Source organism: Haemaphysalis longicornis, unplaced genomic scaffold, assembly GCF_048455015.1.
Source record: "Haemaphysalis longicornis isolate Haplotype H1 unplaced genomic scaffold, Haemaphysalis longicornis Haplotype H1 scaffold_8, whole genome shotgun sequence".
Taxonomy (NCBI): domain Eukaryota; kingdom Metazoa; phylum Arthropoda; class Arachnida; order Ixodida; family Ixodidae; genus Haemaphysalis; species Haemaphysalis longicornis.
Genome location: NW_027526445.1, coordinates 38,586,468 through 38,601,591, shown reverse-complemented (window position 1 = coordinate 38,601,591; position 15,124 = coordinate 38,586,468). Strand labels below are relative to the sequence as shown.

Here is a 15,124-nt window from a genome sequence, read left to right as displayed (position 1 = left end):
ACCTATGACGTCATACCAGATAGCTCTGCGATTGGCAGAGGGCGGCAAAAGCAAACGCAAATTAGGCAGAGCTTGTAAGCTTGCCGAACGAGCTATTTGCGCTTAAATTTAGGGCACATTCTTTTTAAAGCCCTAAGAATGGTGGCACGAACAGGGGAAGTTACGAAAGCACACGTAAACATAGAAGTACCGATGCTTATACTGCTGTTGGTACTGCGTGCACTATGCTTGGTTTAGCTGCACAGGACTGTGGGGCTTTGGGGTTGTCTCAGACGACACTGGCCGATTGACGCAAGCGACGATGTCTTACGTGACCGTATGTGTCCAGCGAGCACCATGTTTCACGAAACGATTGTCTCCAAGAACAAAACAAGCCAGCTACAAATAGTACGTTCACGAACAAACCAAAGGCAGCAAACGGCTTGCAGCGGTGTGGTGGCGCCATCTAGGTTCACAAACGGTAAACAAGGCCCTGTGATGTCGTTGCAGACCACGAAAAAGCACAATTTAGTTGGAAAATAAAAATTTTAACTTCAATTAATTAATTTCTCAGTAGATAAAGCATCATTTGCATTCGGACAAGCGCTGGGGGCACTATAAAACACAAATTCTTTCGATAACACAAACTTGTGTTTTGTCTTCATGGCTCCTTTTTAAGCAGCTGTTGGTAGTTTGGTTTGTGGTAGTCTGAAAGGGGTCTTGCAAAACACAAGCTGTAGGGTTGCTTTGCATGGATGGTCGCTACATATCTAAGGGAGTGGATTTGCCGCTGCTTTGTGGAGTTCGAGCTTGCACAGCACAACCATCTTGCTATTTAGTAGAAGAGCTCGAAAGAAGACAAAACTTCCAGGAGGCACCTAAGGCTGCCTACGTGTCATAATGGAAGAGCATTGCATTTCATTTCAAGCAATGCGATGATTACAGTATTGCCACTTTACACAATCGTGACGTTGTGCCGAGAGTATACACTGCAGTGAACTCAGCACCAATAAAAGTATGACATTCTCTCGTTAGTGTTGTTCTGACCCACTTCCCTTTGAGTCGTTTCCTTGTTCTCTCTGGTAAATTAACGAGATACATGGCCAGTCGGCATGGTTTAAGTCGGCATGGTTTACCCTACATTTACAGCATTAGTGAAGACATGCTTCCCTACTAGTGCAATTAGAACCCACGGATTGTTCCTGCAAGCCTCCGTACACCTGTCCACCACACATGCTTCAAAATCAAAGCCCACAACACATTTTAACTGAGTGCACCTTTCACCAGCCGTGCCTGAGAACTGGCTGTGATGCAGAGGATGCGTGCTAGCTTCGCATTCTGAAGGCCCCTGGTTCAAGCCTCAGACCAGCAAATTGTCTTTCCTTTAGTATTTCTTTTTTTTTTTTTTGCACCGTTGGCCATTTTTAGAAACACATTTTGCTCACACTGACACTGGATGCCAGTTTTTCGCCTGATGCGTCCTTTAGCACTTTTGTGACCGCGCCTATTCCCATCGATAGTATGTTGTCGATGAATACAAATTCAAATTTCAGCACTCTTCGAGCGCTCCTGGAGAGCTAATGCCATCCAAGGGGTAAAAGAGGAAGTATTTCACAGTTTTGCTTTCGAGTTTCTTTTTTCCGCCGCGAGGGGATTTTTAAAGTCCTTCGCAGTCAGGCGCACGTGGTTTCGGTTGCGGCGTCGATACTGCTTGTTGATGCTCCACGAAAACGGCGAATTTTGACGGATATTGATGAATCTGAGCTGTAGTCTCTGGATGATGGTAGCACCACAGATATGTCACACGACTTTGATTCATCAGAATTTAGTATGGACGGCGAAAGAGTGTCAAACCATCCTGGAATGTCAGCCGGTTTTCGCCGGGCAAGTTTCACTTTCTCCTCGGGTCATTCTAATGCTGCCGCGCGCTGATGCAAACATATCGGGCTTGTTCTAAAGGTCACAGCTCTTATCTGCAGGGTGTCGACTTCGTTCGGATGGATTCAATTAGCGCCGGCTGCATAGAGTGGAGCCAACCTTGCTTTCACCGCGTTGAGAAACTGCTTCGCGCAGTGGCATGATAGGCACTAGCGCTTATATTTTTTGTATGTATGCAAACAACGTTTGTAGTTTGTAGCATTATTCTATAAGGGCTTTGTATTCAAGGTGTATTTTTCAATTTTTTAATGCTTACCCTGTGCAAAGTAACATTGATGTTTGCATCATTTCGTTTTCTTTTTGTTGCCTTTTTTGCTTTGATAATTTTTTGATAACATTCATAATACATCTGCTGTTTGAAATTAATACTGTGTGAAAGTCCTATCTTTCTTCTACCATTTCATACCTTACACTTTAGCATCAGTCATTTTCTGTGGCAGCAAAAAAATATTTTCTGGGACTACCCGAAAACAGCTCATTTTTCCACGGTTGCGAAAGTGTTAAGGCTTCTGCCTCAAAATCTGCAGATGGCCCCTCAGCCAAACCCCCCAAACTACCACAATAATATCATGCATTAACTTCCAATGTAGTTTTATGCTACTTGTGCAATAGAAATTGCGACTTTTAACCTATTCAATGGACCATGGTTCACGTCACTTTCTCCTTTATTCATGTGCAGCTTATTAAAGCCAGTATCGCTGTCTGCAAATTACAGTTAAACCCCGATATAACGAAGTCGTACTTGCGGGCGAAAATTTCGTTAAATTGAGAATTTAGTAAAATCGAGGTTTCGATTTTACAGTTAATTTAACCAGTTATTGAGGTTTCAAAACCTTGCCCATCACTCAGAAACAACTGCTATGTAGTTACCTCTCCACTTAAACCGAAATTTGTACTAAATCTGGCCGCGAAAATTGTGTGAATAAAAGGCAATGGAATTCGGATAGCCAACGGTAGTTTATGTTGTCGTAAAACTGATGCTTTTTCCGCAACGCTGCATTAAATATGATAGCAGACTAGGTTTCCACTTTTTCTTTTTTTCATTTCGGTCACTACTGAACGCCGCTGTTAGTCAATTGAACCAGCGTCCATGCCCCGTGAACTTCAACCCGGCGAGGTGCTGGTTCGAAGTTACGCCTCTTTTCGTCCGTTCAGTGGTAGGCTTAGGCGCGGTGTTGAGGGGTGCGGCGGGCCAACAGCGGAAGGGTGCTATAAAGCTTTCGCAAGACTTTTTTCATGCACAAAGGCTCTGCAGTATGGGTGCGTGATGCAACCACCACAGTCGAGATAAAGCCATGATTCAGAGTTGAGCGGAGTACACACGGACCGCTTCACTTTGTGGAGCAGCGCTTACGTGCTCCCGCTAGAGCGGAAAGCTTACATTAAATATCTTATGGTCAATTTTGATTAAGCACTTACTTTTATGCCCGCTGAGCCCTAAAGAAACCGATTTCTCCGCATCACAGCTGTCTAATGAGCACGTTTTGACCACGTTCGGAGAGCAATTTATTGCCACCAGCACTCGATGTTCAAGCCGTAGTGAAGAAGTCCGTAAGCAGTGCTTGGCGTTTCTTGACCAGGGTGGGCTTTACGTGACGCTCGTATGCTGACAGCGCTAACAAGGCTTGCTCTTCAACGTTGGAGTGCGCCTGCGTGCCTCCGCAGAACGTCGACGGCATCCATCACTTCAATGGCCTTCGGTTTCACCGGCACTTCCTCAGGCTCTTGTTCGGAACACTTTTCTTTCCCTTGGAGTGCTCATGCTGCTTATAAGACTCATCTAATGATGAACTAACAAAATATTAACGTGGTTATCAGCGAGCACAACCTAGAGCAGCAGTACCGTGAGCAAGGACGCGTAGAAAAAAACACTAGAAGTAGGCTACGGCCTTCGGCAGCCTAAGCATAGAGGGCGCTGGCGTAGGCAACGATGGAGACGTCAAAATGGCGGCCGCACTATTAAACCGTCCACGACCGCTAGCGGTTTTTGAGCAGCTTCTTTCATCGCTTTTAATTGTTGTCAACCGCATAATTCACCGCTTTTCTTTCATTTTAGCCTTTTAAGAGTTAATGCGAGTACTGAATGTTTTCAATGTAGGCTCTAAGAGGCAAAATAAAAAGTGCCTCGACCGCAATTTCGTTCTTCCTTTCTCGCCATGACTTCGTTAAATCGAAAGCGCCGCACGAAATTACTTCGTAAAATCGAGATAAAATACATGGATTTAGCAAAATTTTGATAGAAAACTTGAAAAAAATTCGTTATATCGCGAAATTCGTTAAATCGAGGTTCGTTATATCGAGGTTCAACTGTATTCATTTTACAGCAAAACGTTCTTGAAACCTTTTAAAAACGATTCGAGCCATTTTGTTTACCAACGAGACTTGCCGTAGCTGGAATGCCTGTCTTTGCGATAGGCAGCAGCTTCCCGCTCTTCCTGGCTCACTGAAGCAAGCCAGAAGATCGGGTGCGAAGCACCTCAATGTGGAATCAAAAATCAGCTGTTCAACGTCTAGCGTCAGCTTCTGCAGGTACCACAAGCCCAGCTGAAAACTGAGCAGGCATTATTATGAGAGAAATTAATACAGACAACCGTACTAGGTGGCGACACAGAGCGCCAATCAGGGAAATTCAGTGCTTGACAGCTAAAGATATGTATTTTTACTCGCAAGTACCCCCCAAAAAATAGTGCCGTAATCGCCAACACACCAAATGCCCAGCCACCCAAAGTCTAACTGCCAGCCACGACTGCTACATGTGGCTTTCTCGGACGCTCAACTAAACTTGAGTGGCCGCTGGCAGGTTCACTGCGAGGCACAGTTGCACAAGGTCGGGCTCCACCATCACCTGGCAGAGTGCGAGGACCACCCCAGCACGGCGGCCGTGGCACAGCCGAACACGGGCTCCCCGGTCCCCTCGTCCAACAACACGAGGGAGCTGGCCGACACGCCCAGGGTGCAGTCACACACACAACCCTGGCCCTGGTCCTCCACCTGCAGCGACGACGGCCAACGGGCAACGACCGGTCACAATCACAGTCGTGACAGGCAAGTTGTTTCGGAGCATCTTTCGCACAACAGGCTGGCAGTGAGAGCAGGGAAAAGTTATGCAGCCACACAGAATGCTTGCACTCGCACGAAGATTCTTTTTTGGCCACCACAGAGCGACTGCTCACGGTCACGGTTGTGCGAAGAAACAGGAGAGGCAACAGCACCGCACTGCACACGTGACTCTCGTGCAACCATTCTACCAATGGACGCTCATCATCATCACCATCCACGCCCACTGCAGGGCAAAGGCCTTTCCCATGGATTCCTAACGATCCCGGTCCCGTGCTGACTGCGACCAATTCATCCCCACAAACTTCTTGATCTCATCTGCCCACCTAACTTTCTGCCGCCCCCTTCATGGTATTCATTGAAAAGTGAAAAGTTTAGTGGACGATTTCTTCGCTTGGCAACACTAAAAACTGCCATGACTGCACCCGTTGTGCCTGTGCATGTGCTTTTCACCTGCATCTCGCAGAGAAAAACAAACAAAACAAACAAACAAAAAATACGCACACACACACACACACACACACACACCAGCGTGCATTGTCTGCCGTGTTTCAACCCAATTCTCTCTCGGCAGTGGCGTCAACGGATCTATTCTTAATCCACTCACATTATGCGGTGGTGCTCTACTTGCCGTCAAGCACTTCGCATGCCCAAACAACGAAACCGCAGCTGCAAACAAAAGCGACGCAGCGCTCAAGTGGCCGATGCTGCAGTTGGCTGCAACCACCAGTTGTTGCCACACGTGCCATTCAATCGTGGCTGAGTACATAAACCAAAGAATGCTTCTCAAGAATTGTCTCACACGTACGCCAATGTAGATACGATGGTTGCGTAGCAGCCTGTGCATGCAAGGCCGCCTCCCGAGCCGGCACAAGCGCTGGCGAATCATGAGTGACCTTTGAACAAATCACCTCAGTTTGGCTCCCCTGCCGCAATATTTTCTGCAACAATATTTCTGTCGTTGTCCTTGAACAGGTGACAAAACTTAAGCGGCAATCGCCTTTGCCTTGAATACGAACGTGACTTAGTCCACCATGACACAGTTGCACGCATACGTAGCCCCCCATATTTTTACTGCTCTACCTAGTCGTGCGACGATTTCAATTGTGTCTGGCGATAAGTAAATCGTAGGGTGTTGCACGTAACAGTAGCTGGCGTTGAGGTATTAGCGTTCGGTGAGACATAGTTTGGAACATTGGAAAGATCACTGTTGTCATGCACTGTGCTTTAACGGGCTATCTTGTGGAGCCCGACGCAACCAGTGCGCCGTTGCTTCAGCAACACTGGCGCTCGGGCAAAATCATGGCGGCGCATTTGCATGGTTGCCCGCAGGCGTGCCACACCAGTGAATATAACCTATAAAAAATGACGTCCCGTTGCACCACACACACCTCTTGCAATTGCAGTGCCAATGCAAAGCACACAATCTTGGATGCGGGTTCGATTCCCAGCTATAGTGACTGTTTCTTTTTATGCAAGCAGTAATGAAAACATTCACGAGTCAAGATCTCGGCAAGCATTGAAAGATCCCTCAGGTTGGTGAAACTATTCCGGAGCCCTCCACTACAACGCGCCTCATAGCCCACATGTAGCTTTGATGTTCTTTTTTCTTTTTCTTTCCTGACCGTCATCTACAGACACAAGAGAGAGGACACTACCTCAAGCCTAAGCCTGGTGTACCATAGCAAATACACTGCCGAGCAGGTTTTTAGTGACGAAGCAAGTAGAATGACATCAGTACTGGTGAAAAGAGCAAGATGAGATGTAGCTAACAATGGCGAAACATTATGTAGCGAAACATTATAAATGGTTCAGAAGCTCTAAAAATTGAAAAAACATGCTAACTTTATATTTACTTCCTGCAACTCTTATCACAACTGTTATTGAGTTCGAAAAGCTGTCAACTTTTAAAACCACTGGAGCAACAGCTGAAATGGATAATGTTGTATCGCCTCTTCTCGAGCATGTGTCAGAAACCACTCTTGAACTGTGATGACCGTTCCCTCGAAATGTGAATTACAATCGAGGCCAATTTTAACGCAAAATTCCAACCCGACATTAATAGAAGAAAAGCAGGTACCGAGTGACGAACTACTCTTCTGCACTTGGTCTGCAGTGCCAGGGATATCACTTCACACGACCAGCTCACTCAAAACACCCACAAATGACGCATTTGTAACATTTCTCACCCTTTAGAAAGCGTCTCGAACAAAGCCGATTACAGAATACCATCTTCAAATCCCCGAGACCATATCTTTACAAGACCCAACTCAGGTTGCCTTTAGTGAGAGCAACAATAAATCAAAGGCAGCCTCACGCGAAAAGCACTAATGCTGCCAGAGCCCTTTCCAAGTATCCCCCAATAAAAGAGCACTCTGCTGTGATACCGTATTTATTCGATTATACGGCAGTCACGATATGTATATACACACACGCACACACACACTCACTCACTACGCACAGAGAGAGAGAGAGAGAGAGAGAGAGAGAGAGAGAGAGAGAGAGAGAGAGAGAGAGAGAGAGAGAGAGAGAGAGAGAGAGAGAGAGAGAGCTTCGAATATAAGGTGTGGTATGACTTTAAGATCAACGAATTTTTGAGAAAAACCTCTCGCCTTATATTCGAATAAATACAGTACGTGGGGCACTCGCACAGCCCTCTTCCTCACCTGGACTGACCACGAGATGGCACCGCGCACGAATCCATCGGGCACAAACCTGGGCCGTGGCCTCTCCTTCTTGCGCACTCCGAAACTCAGGAGCGCTGCAACAACAGGAACGCAAAGGGCGATTTCAGCATTGCAGTGGTAGCACACAGCACGCCCAAGTGGACCACCCCACGGTCTAATCACATTCTAATGTGTACACATCGCTTTCCATCCAGAATGACCAACAAAGATCGATCTTGATAGGGCTGAGCTGGTCTTTGTCCCCAAAGCCAGAGAGACATCTTCACGCAACACTTGCTGAGGCTGACAAACGACATTACGAAAGTCGTAAAAGCGCTATGCAAATACAGTACAACCTCGTTACAAGAGACACTCAAGGGACCCGGGAAACATGTCTCTTGTGACCAAGGTATCTTGTAACCAAAAATTCGGAAAACAGTGCGGAGTCGAACGTGACCACTTTCTTATGAATCAGTATCAAAGCGCATTCAGACGGGTCGACAAGGAAATTCTCACTATGGCTTATGAAAGTCATTCATAGCAGTTTTAGGGACTGTAGATTGTATCAGCTTCCTTCCCAACCGTTGCAGGTAAACTGCCGACACGACACTTTCTGCCCTACAATACCCTCATCATCATTCCCCTCCTCTGGTTCATCCTCTAGGGCACCATTTACTCGCACGAGGATCACACGATCTGTAAGGCTCCTCGAACACACAAGGTCCACATCTGCAGACACACACTACTCAAAAGTTTCTGGAACCTGTGCGGTCTCTTGGATGCAGGCCCACGCTTCATCTTCAGCGCAGTTTTCCACAAGGTCCTTCATATAAGGCGCCCCTTTCATCGTGTCTCTTCTAAATAGTGAAGAATTTACTCTAGGGACCCAAAAAAGTTGCCCTTAGTAACAGAGTGTCTCTTGTAACCGAGGTCTCTTGCATGCAATGTTGCTAACATGGTGGGCATAAGAAAACCAACCAAACCATTTTCAAATGTCTCTTGTAAGCAAGTGTCTCTTGTAACAGTGTCTCTTGTAATGAGGATCTACTATAACACACAACACTGACTACTACTTAAAAGCCCTCTTTCTGCTGGCAAACTGATAATTGTTGATGGACTATTATAATTGCATATCAGTGTGTTGTAGTTTGTAGGCACGATCGATGTTTATATTCTGTATGGCCAAGCGATCTGTGTAGTCCATGCGCTGTTTTGACTAATATGTTATGTTTCCCTGGTATGCCGCTCTGTTGGTTACATGTTTTCTTAATACGTTTAGGTTGCTTTTGCCGACCTGTGTTCATGAACAGCGCCACGTTGGGATGTATCACCACGGCTAAACAAACAGATGCACAAAAAAAAGGAAAAACAGTTCTACAAGTACATAATGCTTCATCGAATGCGCTGCAGGAATCACGGATACCTGTTATCGTAATTATCAAAAACAGCTAAAAAAACTAAAATATAAAACTTGCGCCTAAGAAGGGTTCATGTTTCCATACGAGTCTTACCCACAACCTCAACATAGTGAAAAAAGCAGCCATGATTTTTGCAAGTGAGTCGGTTTTTCAATTCCAATTTTCGCTTTGTCAACTAACAGAGAACCTATTTTCAAGCTGCCGCAAAACAGCAGAAATCAAACTCCCCCACACGCACAATGTGTCTTGCAGAGAATCGTCCCCGTTCTCCCCAACGTGAATGAGGCAAATTAAAAGAGAATACGTATCAGTGGTGCACCCTTGCCTAAAGCATAAAACCTTCTTCCAGTCGGTCAGCACGTGGATTCTATTTGCTGTGCAATTCCCCTAAATTCAACCTCTACCTTGGTGCTTTGCACCAAACTTCCAGAAGACGACGAACGTGGCTGACTTGTAGCAGAGGCAGCACATGCCTTTTTTGCGAAACACAGACGTACAGATGTGTCGTAGGGAAGGAGCACTCACAAAACTTGGGCCCAGAGTCGAGCGTGGTGCCCGTCGAGTAGTTGGCTGCGAGATCCTTGAGGTACTCTTGGCGCGTACGCTGCGCCATCGTGGCAAATTTCTCCGATCGGTGGGCGGCGTTCTCCGCATTGATCACTGCAGAGGTGCGCGCATGGTTTCGTGAGGCATACTTTTAACCACTCTCGAAGAGCACTCTTAAATAATATATAGGTTCTTAAATGTTCTTACAAGTAGGTTCTTAAAAGTAGGTTCATGAACGTATAGGTTCTAGTTAAACAGCTGAAAGACGAAGGTTGCGCCAACCAAGTGTGTGAAGCTTCACTGCCTCAGTCTACACACCAAATGGATCAGAGTACGGAAAACTGAACCAGCCTTAGAAAATCACTGAAAAATCAAGAAGAGCTGGCTGCGTTTATTCGCTTGAACTCCACTGGTGACTGCCTTTCTGGCAACAAAGGAGGAGTAAACCGCCGATACTGAAATCGGCGTCAAAGCGGATATCAAACATCGAATTTCTCAACTCGCTAGTTGGGAGAATTTAATATTTGACCAATGCTAACACTTACACACACATCTACACAGAGTCAATACCGATATGCCACTTTAATACGTTAGCAATAAGTTTAAAAAACAAAGAAAGTGTAACTCGTTTACGGAAAGCAAATGACATCCTAGGGAAAATAAAGAGCCTTTTAAAAAAAAAAAGCAACAAAAATAAAATACACAGACGATGGTCCTCAAACTCCCTCCCGTTCCCTTTGAACTAGAGCTCCTGCCCAACATCAAGGTAATCACACAAAGTAATTACGCAAAGTAATTATACAATCAGAAAGGTAATCACACCTTGTGTAGAAGGGATAACATATCCAACTGACAGTGCATCAACATGCTCTCTCATGGGAAGTGCCCCATTTAAGACCTTTTTTTCTCGCCAACCAACCAAAATTCACCGAGTCCGCACGTTTCCTATTCGGGGTTGCAACCAGACAGGCCACCAGAACAAAACGCAAGAGGCCCAGGGACTCGGAAGCGGGGTGCGCTTGCCTTTGGCAAGGATGAAGTCGGTGAATTTCTTGGACTTGGCAAATGTGGCTCCCTCCGGGATGGGCGGCCCAAACACGGGGACCTCCTTTGATCGGCTCACAGCAACGCTGGGGGTAAGAGGGGGTGAAAAAGGCAGAGAGCGATGGCTAAGGGATTGTGCCCTCAGGAGACTAAGCTAAGAGCAATCAACCGTGTGAAAGCAATTGCAGGGAAACAGACGGTACAGCAACACTGCAAAAAAAAAATCTCCTAGGACACCCAAGTTCTTTTTACGAGCTGTGAATAGAAAAGAGTTAAAGGATGAGCCGACGAATTTTTCTGCTCCCTATCACAAATGAAAGGGCACAAGTTAAAGCACCTTGAACCCAAAGGCTCTCCAGAAAAGCCACAGATTGTTTAAAAGCGGAATTTTTACATCTACCAGCTTTACGTATGCTGTGAAAATGAATTCCGGCAACCTTGACCGCGACCTCCACAGCAACATATGTTTGACTGTACGCAAAATGAAAAGAGGTGCTTTAACAACTTGCCCCAAGCTAAAACAATAATAAAGTAAAGTCTTTCCTATTTCCTTATGGGGCTTTTGAATCGCAAATTGAAGCCAGAATGGTGCTGTTTGTATACTCACGGTAGTGTCATGTTTAGACACTACACGGCGCCACCTTTAAGACCTCCGAAAGTTTAGTGCCAAAGTAAAATTATTTCTACCAAATTGTTTAGAGTAAGGGTAAGGGTAGAATAAAACGCCCTCATGATAAGCCTGAAAGGTAACATATTAAGTGCAGAGCACTTTAGGAGCTCACCTTGTCGTCACAGCTCGCTCGCTCATTGTGGTGTAACCGAGAGGTTTAAAAAACCAAGCAGTTTATACAGTCATAAGCGTTCGAAACTCATGAACCGCTGGCGCTTGTCATACACCTCCCCGTTTAGCACAAAGAATACTGCAGGTACATTTGAGGCGAAATATACGTAATTAACCGGCAGCGCCCACGTTCACTTAGGAGCGCTCGTTGGACTGGTTTTTATGATAGCAAGCGAAAAAAAAGCGGCAGTGCAATGCCGGCACATGTGGGAGGAAAAGCAAGCACAAAAAGAACAGAACTCCCGCTCGCGCAGTTTCAGGCAGGGGGCGTGCGAGCACTGCGAAGGCGGGAAATTTGAATTGCATTGAGTGGCAGCAGTGAGCGAAGAACGGTGCTACAGCCCATCATGGCGAATCACTGCTCTGCACTTCCAACAGCTTTCACATTAAGTGGAACAGCCTTTATTATTCGTTTTCATTTGGTTAACCAGCAGTGGTACAACTGATTGATTGATTGTAAGGTTTAACGCGCCGACGCAACGCAGGCGATGAGGCGCGCCGTAGTGGAGGGCTCCGGATTAATTTTGACCACCTGGGGATCTTTAACGTGCGCCGAAATCTCGTACACACGGGCGTTTTTGCTTTTCGCCTCCATCGGAAAAGCGGCCGCCGCGGCCGGGAATCGAACCCGCGACCTCGTGCTCAGCAGCGCAACGCCTTAGCCACTGAGAGCAGTGGTACAACTAAACCGTTCAGAAAAAGAGACGAACCGAGAGAGGTGGAAGCAGCCTGACCTGTAGCGGGTCTTGGATGTGCAGGGCTCGATGGCGCGGACGATGATGAAGACGTGCTGGAAGTGGGAGCGGATGTTCTTGGGGGTGAAGGGCAGCGCCCGGGGTTCCTGGAACACTAGGGTGACGATGTCGTTGCCGATGTGCCGCTTGCGCAGAAGCTGCGGAAGAACGAAACGAAATTGATAAACGCTGTGCCCTAAAACGGCCAGCGAAGCTGCGCGGTGCAGTTGACTGCATGCACAACCTCTGTCCACTGTTTCACCAGTCGCTCACATTGCTGTTACACTGCACTGCACCACGATGCAACTGACGTCGCAAATGAACATTCCGCCAGAATACAATGCGCTGTCGCGGCAATATCCCTGGTGACACACCTCCCAGTCGCGACATCTTGTCTCCCATCACGGGCTCACTGGAGCAAAACTTCACACGGGCCATGGCCACATTTGTTTTGAACATCCATGTTTTTGAAAACAAGGTTCAAACAGAAGTTTTGACGAAGAGGGAGGAAGTAGGGATGCACGCCACACTTTTTTTGAGTCCGTCTCAACAACTGCACTAGCTCGTGTGTATCCACTGCTGTACGTGTGGTTGAAATAATGAAACAATGAAGGAAAGACAAAAAGACATGGCTGGTAGCCCCGTGAAGTGCCTTATTAATCAGTCCCGGGTGCTTAAACTAACTTCGTAACAGACAACGCTGCACTTGTCAGTGGACCCCGCACAAATAGCCACGAAGCGGAAGCGACATTCTCGTCAGCCAGGTGGCCGAAGAACGGGTCAAGCTCCATTCTGGAAGACCAAATTAAGCTGGTTACCAGGGGACAAAAGGCCAGAGAGGCATATGGGTCCCAAGAATAGGGAACCACTCCCATCGACGACGCCGGAAGAAGACGTCGTAAAATTGGTTTCAATAAAGTTGTTTCTCTCTCTCTCTCCATTCAACGCACTTCTTCCTAGAGCAGCCACTCAATTGGCGCAGCAAGTTGGGCATTTTAGCCCAGTTAACATCACCAGACTTCATTTAAGACCTTCTCTCTCTCTCTCTCTCTCTCTCTCTCTCTCTCTCTCTCTCTCTCTCTCCTCTCTCTCTCTCTCCTCTCTCTCTCTCTCTCTCTCTCTCTCTCTCTCTCTCCTCTCTCTCTCTCTCTCCTCTCTCTCTCTCTCTCTCTCTCTCTCTCTCTCTCTCTCTCTCTCTCTCAGAGAGAAATTGAACGCATGCTTCCAGCACTATATCAGTTCGCTATATCAATTATAACAGTTTATGGCAATGTATGCTGAGTTCGGTACACAACTATAAGGATAGAAAGAAGGAAACCGCCTTGTGGCCCACTTAGCCACTACGCGACCACGCACGCGATGGAAATTGAATAGAAGCCAAATATTTTGCTAGCTCAATGCGCACACTACGGATTTTATTGTCTACTACACATGACTGAAAAAAAGTCCGTAATGCTCCCTTGTTTCGGAAATCAAAGCAAAAGATGTCTTTTTCAAAGGTGACCACCGTGTTAATGCCCTTTTCGCCGTCGCCCTGAGCACTAAAGAAACAACGTAGAAGGTCTGCCGCATTGAGTGCCTGCGACGACGTCGTGTTGAACGCGTAGGCACAGTAGACCACAGCGCCTTTGTCGCTACTCGCATCGGTTTGTCCACCCGCTACGACACTTGCGACAATGGCATCTTCTGTGAGTTCCTCTGTTGTGACAGTATCGGCATCGGCATTAAGCGAGCCACTCCCTTCATTCAACTTCTCTGGCTGAGCAAAAGGCAGGCTAGCTCAGCCATGCGTGGTGTGGCTGCGCATGACCGCGGGGTCTACGCGGGAGTTTTAAAATAGCCGCGCCAAACGAGAGTAGACCTCCGCAGAACCCTTCACGCGCCGTGGTCGGGTTTTCTGGGGGGGAAGGGAGACATTAATATAGTTCGTTATATTCATTGACAGGTCCATATTACTTTGTTTCAACGAGGTTTAAAATGCATGGTTCTCTATAGAAATTCCAAGGGAAATAACATTTACTTCGTTATATCCATTATTTCATTATATCCCGGCACGTTATACGGAGGTTTGGGCGTACTGCAGTTTGCTCGTAATTACGTAAGTCAGCCCCCTCCAGCCCGCTTGACTCAGTGCCCCATCTGTCTACAAGCGACAGGAAGGACACCAGAAAAGAGATCTTCAACCCTCCATCCGGCTGCTCTGTGCAAAGGGAAAAATGCAAGTCGTGGCTTTTAAGCGCCAAAGCTACACATCTGGGCAACAGGGCGTGTCATAGTGGGAGGCCACAGAAGCTCGGTGTAGCAGCAACAATCAAGTTCACATTGCCTGCGCTTGAAAGCCTTGTCTTAGGCAACATGAATTTTTCTCACAAACTTTAGGATCTCATTGTCCCGTCGAGTCACCATCAAAACGTAACTGCTCCTACTGGAGCCTTAAGTTGACAGATTTTCTTTTCACTAACTCCCAAGCGTTTGCATCTAAATGAGCAACATCATTACATAGGGGTGGGTGAATCTATCGTAGGTAGGGAATAAATCACTCCTTTAGTGGGGACTGAAGTCAAGATAATACTTCACAGGATGGACACACATGCAGACATCGAATCTTTAACAAGCCCCTAATCCTTACAAATGGAACGAACGTTTACACGCTCAATAAAAGAAGAGGAAAAGATGCTATTATTGTTGCTACGATTAATGGGGAAAAAAATGTAATCTAAAAGCAAAAAAAAAAGGGAAAAGATCTAAGTAAAGACAAGCCTGACATCTCAACAGCTCATAAAACTTGTGGAAAAAGCCACATGCGATAGCTATGGTCATGATGCCTGTGCTTCACAACAATTCTGAATTTTGCTTTGGATACAGCGAGCTGTGGATACTAGTATCCCCCAAAACTGACAC

General features: G+C 46.5%; 1 protein-coding gene across 2 annotated transcripts in view; it reads right to left on the bottom strand.

Moving 5' to 3' along the window:
• The window catches only part of LOC144149424 (signal-induced proliferation-associated 1-like protein 2), a 137,895-nt gene that overhangs the window by 51,806 nt on the left and 70,965 nt on the right, over positions 1-15,124 (bottom strand). For both annotated transcript variants that reach the window (XM_077680987.1, XM_077680986.1), the window contains exons 10-14: positions 12,224-12,381; positions 10,628-10,734; positions 9,584-9,718; positions 7,641-7,735; positions 4,763-4,908 (exon numbers count right to left, since the gene is read on the bottom strand). In XM_077680987.1, coding sequence (XP_077537113.1) covers positions 4,763-4,908; positions 7,641-7,735; positions 9,584-9,718; positions 10,628-10,734; positions 12,224-12,381 — 641 coding nt within the window. The remainder of the gene's footprint in view (positions 1-4,762; positions 4,909-7,640; positions 7,736-9,583; positions 9,719-10,627; positions 10,735-12,223; positions 12,382-15,124) is intronic.